The sequence below is a fragment of the Pinus tabuliformis genome, chromosome J, assembly GCF_031772625.1.
Source record: "Pinus tabuliformis cultivar Carrire ecotype Pingquan chromosome J, CPIR1, whole genome shotgun sequence".
Classification (NCBI taxonomy): Eukaryota; Viridiplantae; Streptophyta; class Pinopsida; order Pinales; family Pinaceae; genus Pinus; species Pinus tabuliformis.
In genome coordinates, this window is record NC_142295.1 from 1,225,188,638 (window position 1) to 1,225,202,920 (window position 14,283).

At 37.2% G+C, this 14,283-nt stretch overlaps 1 protein-coding gene across 1 annotated transcript; it reads right to left on the bottom strand.

Moving 5' to 3' along the window:
* Nucleotides 1-2,993: 2,993 nt before the first annotated feature.
* LOC149231549 (uncharacterized) lies at nucleotides 2,994-13,626 on the bottom strand. The gene is made up of 12 exons (XM_089379237.1): nucleotides 12,612-13,626; nucleotides 11,227-11,316; nucleotides 10,560-10,796; nucleotides 10,194-10,418; nucleotides 9,974-10,088; nucleotides 5,272-5,472; nucleotides 4,531-4,643; nucleotides 4,334-4,407; nucleotides 4,020-4,114; nucleotides 3,834-3,883; nucleotides 3,631-3,682; nucleotides 2,994-3,484 (listed from the first exon to the last, which is right to left on the bottom strand). The coding sequence occupies exons 1-12, from the start codon at nucleotides 13,398-13,400 to the stop codon at nucleotides 3,480-3,482; spliced, it is 2,046 nt and encodes a 681-aa protein (XP_089235363.1). The 5' UTR covers nucleotides 13,401-13,626; the 3' UTR covers nucleotides 2,994-3,479.
* Between the last annotated feature and the right edge of the window lie 657 nt (nucleotides 13,627-14,283).

Below are 14,283 nucleotides of genomic sequence, written 5' to 3' on the forward strand. Positions count from 1 at the left end.
GGTGACCACAAACCTCCATTTTAACCAATCCTTCAGTCTTGTAGACAAAGTGTTTAATCATTGCTTCATGCTCCTCTGGATCGAAACGAAGTTTGTCCACCATCCTGTATTCTTACAATTTGAAGATGTGATAGATATAGTTTCCACCCGAAGAGTATGAAAAACCAGTAAATGCTCAAAAGATGCTTTCTCATTTCTGAAAACCTTTTAATGTCCACGAGAAGCTTCTTTGTCTCTGATTTCCAAGAAACTTTTGATATCCAATACAAGCTCCTTGAGGAATTTTTTTATCGCTCATTTCCAAAAAGCTTTTGAAGTCCGAAAGGGCTCATGCAGTCTATGAACCAACTTACAAACACATACAAATGTATCTAAAAATACCCTAGTCCATGCATTTGTTAATCCTATTTCTCATCTTCTCAAAGAGACCAAACATACATCCGAAATCTGCAACCATTACTCAACCTTTTATCCAAGAAAGTAAACCCTTGGCTTTTCATCCATGAGACTCTAAATGACAAGACAGCACTGATGATGGCTCATTGGACTTTCCATGTAAAGAATAATTTCCAGAAGTTGATTGAGACATCTTAATGAGCGAGTGTAAAGAAAAAAATACTAAAATGCATGCATGATATTTGTTAAAATCGTAACAAGATTTCACATCTCTGATAATGGAAAACACATTGCAACCCAGAATGTAAGCAAATATCTGCAAGCATAAACTAAAACTGAAAACGCAGAAATCTCGGAAGTCTCCGAGACGTGAAAATCTAGGAAAAACAGGAGAAATCAGAAACTTTTGCTTACATTGGGACCCACACTAACTTTGAAACCATCTCAATTATACTTATCATGCACACTTGCAACAGTACCATGAGATCCCGTTGATCTATAATAGCAGTAAGTGACCAGACATTAATTGACCATCTCCACCAACCATCTTAAACAGATTGTTGGAGAATTCACCGAGCCCAGAGAGACCCTATGTAGGATTTGCAAACTCAAGATAACGTTTCAGAAACATATTCTCCAGAACTATAAAGGGACAGAACACATGCTTGGAATAAAACCATCACCAAAAAAGGAGACTACATTCCATCTTGAGATTACTATCAGACAATAAAACTCTATCAAACGTTGGGAGAATTAATAATTGAGTCAATGGCTAGATGGCATGACATATTGGTGGTACTGAACTTCAGCTTCTATAATTTTGAAAAGTAATATATCAGATGTAAAATCCATAATTGACCAATATTACAGAACCACGTCCTAACAAAACTCAAATTAAATTTCATCACACTTTTATACATGGCAGGGACAATTCAATTCTCATTTTGTACAACTAATAAGTGCCCTCTACAAGACTTCACTGACAAACCTGACTGTCAACTGAAAAAAAGTATAACACAACAATTAAGTTAAATGAAAAAACAGACATGATTCTAACAAGGTAGCTATGTGATTAAGGAAAACGAATATCACTCATGGTGGCTGGGCTGTGAGAAATTTATAAAGATTTCCATAAACTGGAAACTCAACAACATTTTGGAAACAAGTGTAACAATCCACAAAATCTAATCCACTTTTGTAAACTATAGTTTCTGACCGTAAATTACAAACATGAATTTATATTGGGAACTTGATTGGAGCAACGGTAAAATAAAGTGAGTTTCTTAATTGAAACAGAACCTAGCCAGTTAACATCAGACCAATATAAAGTATTCTGGAGTTCCGACCTATGCTTTACAAACAATGATAGTGATATTTTGCGCACAATATTTTGAGATATGAGAAAAATCCAAAGGCATGAATGATATCCAAACAAAGCCCATCAAAGGAGGACAATAAATTTTCTTCCTCCACGATAGCATCGTACAGTAAATTACAAAATTTATTACAAAGCTTACCTGAAACAGGAAATACTAACTTACCAAAAAATCCATAATTAATGGATTAAATGCGAGCAACCCGTAAGTCATCAGGGTGGTATATAATTTCCTGCATCTAATAAATAATTAGTAAGAATATATTAAGTACATAATACTGCCCGTCTTCTAAAAGGGCTAAGAAAATGACTTAAATTAACATTCATCTGCTAAAACCTACCTTTTTCACTTTTGAATGGTTAAATGCACTTTTCACCAATGTCTGTTATGTGCAACGCTTCCACAACCAAACCCAATAACATGTTGCAGATAAAGCTCTATTTCTTGGGACATGAAACATACCTCGGGCAGTTTAGAAAAGACAATATGCTAACCTTGCACATGGAATAAGAGATTAACATAGAAACAGAGAGAAGGTGATAATATCCTTCGATAGCCACCTCAAATATCAAACTTTATTGAACTAATGTAACTTATACAAAAACACTGTTATTTAGAGTTGATAGGAATATATATCAATACCTCAGGTTTGCCATGTAATCCAAGATGTGGATTTTCATGGAAGCATAATCTAGCATTTCCGTGAATGGCATTATTTAAGGTGTGTAATGTGCCTAGTTCAATGCACCAAAATGCATTCCAATGTTAATGGCAATGGTTTTCATAAAGCATGCAGAAGAAATAAGTTTTCACATTACTTCCAGCATTCCAACAACAATCAGGAAGGGAAAAGACATCAATCCGCAATTTTTAGAGAAAACTAAATAAGATTCATAAACAAAATAAGGGTTAAAGTTCAGAATTTGATTAATGAGTTCTGAGATATATCACCAAATGGGCTTCTCAGGTTAAACCAAGAAGAAAAGTTCAAATTGAATCTTAATACAAATATTAGTGAGATAAGATGAGAACACATTTAAGTATACTTGCTGTTACATCAACTTTAGCATGTGTTTCTCGAAAGAAAATTAGGCTGTATTCAATACATAACTTATCAGTTTTCTCTCAAGGATTGAATAAGCAAAATACAACCACCTCATACCAAGTCAGACTAGGTACATTGTTGAAAGCTCATTTCTAAGGATTAAACTCAAAGGCTCGTAGACTAAGATCCAATATTCTGATAAACAAGCACCAGATGAGTATCACAATGTATCCTGAGGAATCAAAATGTCAAAAAAAGGGAATATCAATCGATAACAATCCAAGTTCCAACTCATATTCAACAAATGAGTAAAGAAATGGACCAAAAAAAGTTTGCATCAAGCCCAGAAAGCTTAAAACTTATAATTTACATCGCAATCCCCCTTGATAAAGTGCCCAATAAGCAAAGAAAGTTCTCCTTTCCGATTTCATTGTTGAAAAGAAAAATGAGCTTGCTGAAAGGAGTCTGATAAAATTAAGTTCTGCACTCGTTATAATGAGCCAAGGTAGAAGAGTGCCCAAAACTCGAGGATTTTCAAAATTTGTGAAGCAAAAGCTTGAGATTATTTTGTTGAGCAGCATATCTATAATGTCTTTACCCACAACCAATATGGAAACCTATCTCCAGGTCAGGGTTATGGCCAGAAATGATGCCTGGCACTATCAACCTGTGTCAAAAATAACAAGTTGTGATGCCAAAATCAGCTCATAGGACAAGAAAGCAATGAAATGTCAAAAGCTTAACAAAAGAGCCTAAAGGTATCCAGAAACATAGCTACAATGTCCCACTATAGCTAAATACAGTAACACATACGTTTACCATAGGAGCTGGCACCACCACCACGACCACCATGTGCATATGCCCCCTACAATACATATGCAGAACAAAAACATAAAACAACAATCCTACAACAAATTCCTTGCTAATAACAAGTCACACTATTAACGCTTACAGATTAATAATCAATGTTTAATAAACAATCAGATTATATTCATATAATCAGAGCAGAACCTCACCTGAAATCCAATAGGGGCATAACTTACAGAACCTGTAGCATAAGGTACACCTGCATTTTTGTCCGAAGGTAAGTGTAGATAATTGGAATATGATTCTGTGCTAAGATTTGATGCACGGGAACTTGAACATAAACCAAAATTAAGGCAAAAATTATGACTGAAAGCCATTAGATATGCCTAATGCACCTCCAATACTTGGACGGTGATAAAATTGTTCTGTAGATGCTCCTGCAAATATAGGATTGGAAAAAGAACCCTGTCCTCCTGCAGACAAGCCATAGCTGCCAGAACAACAAAAAGAACCTCTTTAGAGTTACAAGCAATAAAATTGTCAACAATGTTCCCACATCATTTAACATGATCCATGATATTCATATTCAAAACCACCATGGAATGGGAAACATCAATCCTCAACATTGAAATGTATTCCCTAAGTTTCATCATTTTATGTTGTGGCCTCTGATAAAAAAATATTAGTATCAGATACAAAATAAGCACACCTTAAGCCTCCAGCTGCAGTAGTACTCTCCAAGCGAGCACGAGGATTACCTCTCGAGTTTACAGATATGTCACCCTGAAAAAGAGATGTTACATATCCTTTCACCACTGTATAAAGAAAAATTATAACAGAAAATGTTAAACAATTGCAGTTCACATTAAAACTATAACAGACATTCAAGTAATATGTGAATATTACCAGCGCTGTGTGTGAGCGTTTAACTCCTGGTAAGGTGTGGCCATACCCTTGAACAGAAGCCATGGATTGTAGGTTTTGAACCATAGGTGCTTGTTGAAGCCCTCCAACATGACCTGAAAGTTTCAGAAATGGACATACATGATATTTCACAATATACAACGCAAGATGCACAAACCTGGGATTGCTTAATCACTGTCTACTAATAGAGATTGTGTGTGTAAACAGAGAACAACCCAACACGATCAAAACACAATTTGGGACCCAACTCTACTACAAGCATGACAAGTTGCCTGTACAGACTAGGATTCTGAGAGTGATATCATATATAGAAGAAAAGAGACATGCTCCCGACAAACTGATGTCACTGACTTGATTTGGGGAGAGAAGGATGACCATACATAAGATGCTAATGCAGCTGCCTGTGAATCCCCCACCGTAAACAGATATCCCTGGCTTTCTGGGTCTCTTTAAGTTTATAGCCTTTTAGGTTACTTAATTATTTCAGATTCATTTTCTATGATGAAATGGACATCCTTCTTTCACGCTTTTCAAAAATATCACTCCTATAGATGGAATGTATATGGGCTGAGATGACCTGTGGTTGCCATTATGCCAAATTTTATTGTAATAGTATGTAATTCTTCAGAATAATGAAAAGGTTTTCCAAGGAAAATAGCATCAGCATACAACCGCTTTAATTCAAAGCCAACAAAAAGTTTGAGCATGAAACAAAATGAGCACCTCCACTAACAGATACATGTCCTTGTCCCAATGCTGCTTGTTGTCTTAAAATATGTAGAATTTCATGAGTTGTTGAAGGTAGAGCCGCTGAAGGTAGAGTTGCTGAAGGGAGCGTTGCTGAAGGGAGTGTTGGTTGGCCACCCTTTTCAAGGGCTACAGCACCAGCTGTTGTGTTCGAGGAATATTTTGCAATGACATGACCTGTTTCCACTCAACAAACCAGATATAGATTTGCAAATCAGACAAACAGGTTGATAGAAATCTTGTACTCTAGAAGAATAAATAGCTACAATATAGTAATATACTACACCAGATATAAAATTTAGAAGGCATACATACAACTTGGTCTGTGGAACTAATCAAACTAAGCAGATCAAAAGATATTTCTATTCCCGTTGACGTAACAGAAAAAAAGAAGGATCAAACTAGAGAGTAAATCTAAATTAAAGAAAATCAATACATACTAAAAATCTAAATGTATAAATAGTTACGCTCTAAGGAAACAACACATAAGAGACTAGTATGGTATAAAGTGTTGACAATATCGCCAAGATATCGCCGATATTCGCAAATATCGCGATATTTTTGGGGAGACAAGATATCGCCAAGGAAATATCACGATATTTTGTCTCCCCGAAAATATCGCGATATTTCCGAATTATCGACGACATCTCGGGAAAATATCGCGCTACAAAGCAAAATATCGCCCAGACAACACAGAAAAAAATTGCTGCCGCAGCTAGAAAAGGCTGATTTTGTTTTTTTTTTCATTCATTTTCATTTCTGATTGCTGGAGAAGGAAGGGGAGAGGTATGTACTTGCTGCCAAGGAGGATTTGAGTGTTGAATAGCCATTATTGCCACCAAAAACGAAGATTTTGTTGATTGAAGAACAGTGAGACAATTTCATTTCTTCCATTAACAGGTATGTTCAAATAAACCCCTATGTTAATGAATTTTTTGATAGTTTTACGATTATTCTTGCTTGCCTATTTGCCTACAAACATTTTGCTTGTTTTTTTTTCCATTTGCTATGATTTTCATGCCTATGAACAAATGCAAGGGTTTTCTCCATATTTGGGCAGCAAACTCCATTTTTTTTTAACTTTCAAATGCACCGTCTTATTGTCATTTATGGTTTTTCATTGAATTCACATTGCAAATAATGTAGCAAAAAAAATATTTTGCAAAATCAAGTGGTTATTACTTATCAATTCCAAATTTTTTTTTGGTGCCCTAGGTTTGAGTTAGCTCACTACAAAATTCAAATATGCCAAAAGCCTTGGACCCATTTTGGGAGTATGGGGAGCTTGATGGTGGGACAAATCGGGCATATCTTACATGCAAATTGTGTGGGACCAAGATGACAGGAGGGGTTACACGATTGAAATACCATCAGGCTAGACTCACTGGACATGATGTTAAGATTTGTACAGTTTCTAGTCTGGAGCTTATACAAAAAGATCTTGAGGCAATTGATGAAAAAGACAAAAAGAAGGAAGAGACAGAAAGAAACAAGGTTGAACGTGCAAGTAGATCTTTCGGCATATCTTCTCTTGATTTTGATGCTGAGAGTAGTGGGAGGGGCTCCACAGCATCACCTGCTACTGCTAGTGCGAGGTCAGCATTTTTTGTTCCACGAACAAGACATGGATCACAACTTGGCATAAAATCACTTGTTAAAAAAAAGGAGAAGCAAGAAGCAGATAAAGTCATGGGGAGGTGTCTTTTCTAGAGCAACTTACCTCTCAGCATCACCAAAACCACTATCCATTTTGGCAACGAATGTGTGATGCTATTGCTGTTGTGGGCCCAGGGTACAAAAGTGCTACATATGAGGAGTTGTGGGGCCAATTCTTCAAGCAGAAAAGCAGGACATCAACTCTTTGTTCCACGAACAAGACATGGATCACAACCTGGCATAAAATCACTTGTTAAAAAAAAGGAGAACCAAGAAGCAGATAGAGTCATGGGGAGGTGTCTTTTCTGGAGCAACTTACCTCTCAACATCACCAAAACCAATCCATTTTGGCAGCCAATGTATGATGCTATTGTTGTTGTGGGCCTAGGGTACAAAAGTGCTCCATATGAGGAGTTGCAAGGGCCAATTCTTCAAGTAGAAAAGCAAGACATCAACTCTAGATTGGCGGAGTTGAACAGAACATGGGAAGTTACTGGATGCACAGTGATGTCCGATGGTTGGACCGATAGGAAGGGTAGGACCCTTCTAAATTTCTTGGTACAGTGTCCTAAAGGTACCATGTTTATTAAATCAGTGGATGCATCGGAGCATATCAAAGATGCAGCAACGATATGTGAGTTGTTAGATGGGTTCATTCAGGAAATTGGTGTGCAGAATGTGGTGCAAGTCATAACAAACAATATAGCGAATTATGTGTCTGTCGGCAAGATGCTTATGGAGAGGCATCGCACATTGTTCTGGACTCTGTGCGCAACACATTGTCTCGATTTGCTGCTTGATGATATGGGGAAACTCTCCTTCATCAAGGAGGTGGTTGATACGGCTAGGAGCGTCCCCAAGTTTATTTATAACCATGCTTTTGTTCTTAGCCTCACGAGGAAATTCACTAAAAACAAGGAGTTGCAGCGTCCTGCGATCACACGTTTTGCCACAAACTTTATTACTCTTCAATCTTTGCTTCGATGTCAATTCAAGTTGAAGCAAATGTTTATGTCTGATTACTGGCGTAATTGTAGATACAGCAGGGGACAGGACAGGAAAGCCATTGCAAAAATGGTGTACTCTGAGACGTTTTGGCGTGGAGTAGAATAAGCATGCTCAGTTAGTGAACCTATAGTAAAGGTTCTCAAATTGGTAGATGGGGAGAAGCCTGCAATGGCTTATTTGTATGAGGCCATGGATAGGGCCAAGGAGACCATTCGTTCTTATTATGCAAACAAGGGTTCTGCTGGCCTTGATAGGCATATGATGTTATGGGATGTGATTGATAGTCGATGGACATGGATGCTTCATCAACCCATTCATGCAGTAGCACTCTTCCTCAACCCCGCATTTTCATACAAATGCGGCTTTGATTTTGATGGTGAAGTGATGGAAGGGCTCCATTCCTGCATTCATAGGATGGTACATGATCCTGAGCTTCGTAGCAAAATCAATCGCGAGATACAGTTTTATCGGGATTGTGTTGGCCTATTTGGCTTTGATGATGCTATTAGGGACATGACCCTCTTCATGCCACGTAAGTGACAAGTCATCACTCATTAGAAATTAGAATTTTCAATTTAGAATTTCCACTCATAATTCTATTTTTTTAAAATTCAATTATGTAACTTTTATTTGGAAGTTTAATTATGTTTTAAGTTTTTGAATTTTTTATTTCTTTATTTTGTTGTAGATATTTGGTGGCGAAGCTATGGTGCAAGGGCACCAAATTTGCATAAATTGGCCATAAGAATCTTGAGTCAAACATGTAGCTCTTCAGGGAAATTGAAGTGTATTTGAGAAAATACACGTAAAAAAGCGCAACAAGTATAACTTTGAGTGCCAGCCTTCAGTTGAGCAATTACACTTACTGTAATTTTTAATTTTTAATTTATGACCTTCAAGTGTCAAGAGTCAAGACTCATTAGTTTTTTTTACAGTCTTACAAGTTGGAGTTCGCACACCTCAATGATTTAGTGTATGTGCATTATAACATCCGACTTCGAGTGAGGCAAATAGAAGCACCAATGGATCCAGATGCCATTTCCTTAGACAATATTGATGTATTGTCTCAATGGAGGGTGGAGTTTGAGGAGCCCATCTTGGAGGAGTCACCTTCATGGTTAGAGCCAGATGATCCATTAAAACAGGGGCAGCAAGAGGAGGAGGAGCAGGGCACTGTGGGAGCATCAGCATCAACACCATCTACTATAGATATAGGAGAGCACAGCTCCATACCTAGCACTCATTATTTGAGATTAGGTGCAGAGGCAGGGCCAAAGCCTTCTACTACTAACGGTAGGCCTAGCAAACAACCCATCATGTTTTCCCGTAAAAGGGGGAGAGGGCAGTGATTTCAGATAGATAGTTGCTAGTTTTATTTGTTTTGCTACATATAACTCATGATGATGAGATACTTTTATATATGTGATGTTATTTTGTATTGGTTCTCCACATTTGAGTCCTTGATTGGACAATTATCAGGGATCAGTAGGATTTGGTATCGCCTTTGATGTATCATTTCTATTTGACATCATATATATCAATGCTTTCTTCATATTTATGTGCCAATGTGTTTATTTCATGTTGTTATTGCTTTATATGTTTAAAAATCTGAAGAAAAAAATTAATATATTATGCATTTTTTATGCTTGCCAATAAGATGTTTTCTGGACCCTCGCCGATATTTTGCCAATACTGATATTTTCAACACTTGTACTTACACATTAATAGAAATTTCAAGGATGTGTTTGCACTTTGTAATTTTGGTTATAAAGCTATTTCAATTAACAAAGAAATGGAAGTCAATAAATGGAAGCCAATAAAATAATAAATTACCATATAGTAGCAATCAACAGAAGGCCTAAAGCAACAAAATTACACATTAAAAAGTGACCAACATCACATAAAAAAATAGTGTCGTACATGGTAATCTACTTTATACCAAACATAAAAACCAAATTATAGAAATATCTTCTTAGGGAAATTATAGTCATCAAAGAAATTTGATTTGTTTTACCTTGAGAAACACCTTTGTTCCCTCCCTTTAGATCTCCTTTATTTGGTCCTTTTGACTTTACTTTTTTAGTTTTTCCCTTATGTGCAGGTTTGGCTAGTGACACCTTCACTTTCACCTGTATGACAACCAAAATATTAAAAAAGTTCCAACTGAAATTGCAACAAGCTCCATATGTTGCTAGGTAATTTTTCTTAGAGCATGGGCAATAAAGATAGAAAACCTTTGAATCTCCATCAATCAGCTCATCGTCCTTGCTGAATGCCTCGATACATGCAATAGCAGCTTCTCGAGTAGTATAGTTCACAAACGCAAAGTCTTTTCTCTTCGCAGATTGCATATTGCATGAAAGAACAACCCTTTCTATCTCACCAAATTTGCCAAAGTGTTCTTTAACATGTTCCTCATTCCATGTAGGAGGCAAGATATTTACAAACACTGACTTTACCTGCAAAGGCAACAAAGATTCCACTTTAGCATGCACTACAGTTTAGAACCATACAGAATAATGATTATAGCACATATGTACAAACAAGATGTACAACACTACTTTTAAAGAACAAAGCAATAAATATTCCTCTAGTCATACCTGTGCCATTACATCTTCATCAGGATCATTCGAAGGCTGAGCCCAAGCAACCTTAATAGTTCTATCCTCCTTGAAAGTTCTATTCTTTTGCAATGTTCTAAATGCAATTAGAGCATCTTTATGAGTTTCCAGTTCTATAAATGCAAAGCCACGGTTAACTCCTGCATTGCTGGGGTCTTCAACCACACTGACATCATTAATATTTTCGACTCCCAGCTCCTTCAACTTGTTGAAAACCTGCGAAGACACAAACAAGACATTTGCAGCTTGAACTTTTTAATATGTAAATGACATTTCTGTACATGCTGAACCTTACGCAACCCAAAAAACATCCCCGAACCGTTTACAGTACGGATAAAATGAATGATGAACTGGCGATAATATTCAAAGAATAAGACAACGAATTCCAACGTAGTAAAAACCCCATACATAAAGCCTTTCCTCAAACTCTAATATATTAAGAATGAAGAAACAGTAGCGAACACACAAGGCCAATAGCAACAACACCCTATCGTTTCTTTAACGAATTCCAACGTAGTAAAAACCCCATACATAAAGCCTTTCCTCAAACTCTAATATATTAAGAATGAAGAAACAGTAGCGAACACACAAGGCCAATAGCAACAACACCCTATCGTTTCTTTAAACGCTGATTTGTAAACCTTACATCATCTTTGGTCCAGTTCTTGTCGATGTTTCCAATGAAGACGGTGTCCTTTTCAGCAAGGGGAGAAACTCCACACTTCTTCCCTCGAATCTGAAAGAATGCAAACGTCATTGGATTAAAGAAGAATTTTTCATTAAATACATAACACCAGAAAGTACTATATACAATGGGAAGAAACATGGATGCAATAAGCAGTGGCTAATTTTTTTTTAAATAAGCACAAGGAAAAAACAATGGATACTATTTCTGTAAAGGTTAAACATGTAAAAAAAACATGGGAAAATAAAAAAACAATCAAGAAAACACATCTTGTTGATAAAAATAAATAAAAAATAGAAGAAAAAAATTGTGACAGCTTTCCACACTATAACTTTCTTCCAAAATGGCCAATCATGTTAGGACAAAAGCAGTAAATCGGTGTATTTAATAGTCTTTAATTTTTATTTTTTTGTAAGCTTGGTAGGACTACATCTTCATCATGTCTAACTTCTCATCCCGACTTCTCATCTCCATCGGGGATAGGCTATAGCAAACAGAGATAGCACAGATTTGAATCAGATTTAAATTCAGTGAGACTTTATTTCCACTTCCAATTGAGTGAAACTTTATTTCCACGACCATTGCTAATTGAGATATCCCAAACTGACAATATAGCCCTAACTTCTCATCCCGACTTCTCATCTCCATCGGGGATAGCACAGAGACAGAGATAGCACAGATTTGAATTCAGTGAGATTTTATTTCCACTTCCAATTCAGTGAGACTTTATTTCCACTACCATTGCTAATTGAGATACCCCAAACTGACCCTATAGTCTTTAATTCATTCCCATTACTGGGAGCTATCCCAGGCTGACAATATAGTATTTAATTCATTCCCATTACTGTCTCCAGATTACATTAACTGCAGCTACAAACTAAAATTTTCGTCTCTAGCGAAGCCTAATTTTTTCGTCCCTAGAGTATATCTTAAATTGATAATAAATATAAAATAAGCATTCCCATTACTGTCTCCAGATTACTTTCACTGCAGCTACAAACTAAAAAATTCGTCTCTAGCGAAGCCTAATTTTTTCGTCCCTAGAGTACATCTTAAATTGATAATAAATATAAAATAAGCCTAACCAAACTCGACATGCAAAGTTGGTCTAGGTACAGTTTTAGAGGAGATCAAAATATATAATTGCTTTTGATGACATAAGTAGTTTCAATTATAGAACAAGTAATCGAACAAGAAAAAAATGAAATGAATAGAACGTGTCATGGAGTGTCTACAGAAGCATTCCGTAACACCGATCAACAATCAATTTATGAAATAAAATAGAAACAAAATAATCCACAGCATACTTCTCTTTTTCGATGGACACAAAACTACTTTCAACGTACCTCTACTTTAGCGAGTTCATTCACAGCACGCTTCGCTTCGTCCGGAGTGGCGTAGCGCACAAAAGCATAGCCCTTATTCTTTCCAGTTTGAGGGTCTTTCATCAGCCGCAATTCGGTAATCTCTCCCATTTTCTCGAAAATTTGCCTAAGATCATCCTCTGTCGCTTCCTTGTCAAGCCCTCCAACAAAGACCTCTAGTTTCTTGTTCTTCCGCCGCTCCAACGTCGACACTGAGTTCTGCAATTCAGAATATTCATCCACCGCATTAGCATCGGCAACCTCTGCTTCATTCCCAGCATCCTCCTTATCTTCATCCTCTGCAGACTTTGTATCGGCATTTTGATCAACGTTTTCGTCTAAATTTTCAACGCTTTGTTTCTCTTCTTCTTGATTCTTTTCCGCTGTTTTTTCTTCAAAATATCCAGCGCTTTGCTCTTCCATCTTGACCTCCGCCACAGCTGCAGCATCTTCTACCTTACCTCCCGAAATTTCGGCTGGAGAATCTTCTGCAACATTCTCATCTTCCAAGCCCTCTCCAACTGAGGGTTTTTCATCCGCATCTTTCAAAACCTCCTTTTCCTCTTCACTGACAGTGTTCGTCTCTTTCAAAACCTCAGCAGATTTCACCTCGGCCGAAGTCGATTTTTCGGCCTCTGGCGAACGATTCTCCACCGGGACTTTGGACGACGACCGAGCTTTGGATGTAGTGTTCTTGGTGGCCTTGGTAGCCGCTGCTTTCTTGGAAGGCGTCGAGGCTGCAGTTTTATTAGTTACTTTGCGAGGTCCCATGTTTTAGGGCTAAAGCTTTGCAACTCAGAAAAACCCTATCTATACAGAAAATTCAAATATTCCTCACAGAGCTTCAAATACAGAGGCTGCTCTGATGGAGCCCTTGCCTCTGTGCTGCACAACGCTTAAGAAAACCCAGAGAGGTTTACGCCCCGGTGATTTGACAATTTTATCTAAAATCTCAAACCTATGGACGGCGCTAAATGTACTATGTGAATGTAGTTAAGCAAATGAATGTATATCTCAACGACCTATTTATGGAGCCCCGTCCATCATGCCCACGAAGTATTTTCCTTAATTCAAATCGACTAAAGATTAAAATGGGTCTTCGTTTAAATTGTTTCTCCACCCTTTCAACGCCTATAAAGTACTTAACAAGACTACACCTTCTAAAGTACTTAACAAGACTACACCTTCTACGTGCATTGTCCTCGGCATTTTTTAACAAGACTACACTTTCTAAAGTACTTAACAAGACTACACCTTCTACGTGCATTGTCCTCGGCATTTTTGAAATGATATATTTAGTTTTTTTGGGTCAAATAAATTAATAATTAAAATAGAATTAATTTACATTTTTTTATTTTGGATTTTTATAATTTTTTGTATTTTTAACATCTCTTAATATTTTTCTTGATCGGGATGCGGGCTAGATCATCGTCTTACTTGGGACTCATGCAATAGCGATTAGATGGAAGGCATGAAAGAGGGACAGTTATGGCAGAATGAATGCAGGTGCGATCAGATGGATGAGACGGTGGCATGGGGGTATTACGACAGACGTTAAATGTTGTAGTGATTATACCTTCCAGGTGGTGGTAGTGGGTATCGCATTACATGCATTTGCACGGTGGTACGAGAGGCTCTGAGTGTTGAGAGAGAG

Coding starts and splice junctions, on each gene's coding strand:
- LOC149231549 (XM_089379237.1), bottom strand. CDS start 13,400: ATGGGACCTCGCAAAGTAACTAATAAAACTGCAGCCTCGACGCCTTCC. Junction 4,115..4,333: donor ACTGCAGCTGGAGGCTTAAG/GTGTGCTTATTT, acceptor TTGTTCTGGCAG/CTATGGCTTGTCTGCAGGAG. Junction 3,884..4,019: donor TCACCGTCCAAGTATTGGAG/GTGCATTAGGCA, acceptor ACAAAAATGCAG/GTGTACCTTATGCTACAGGT.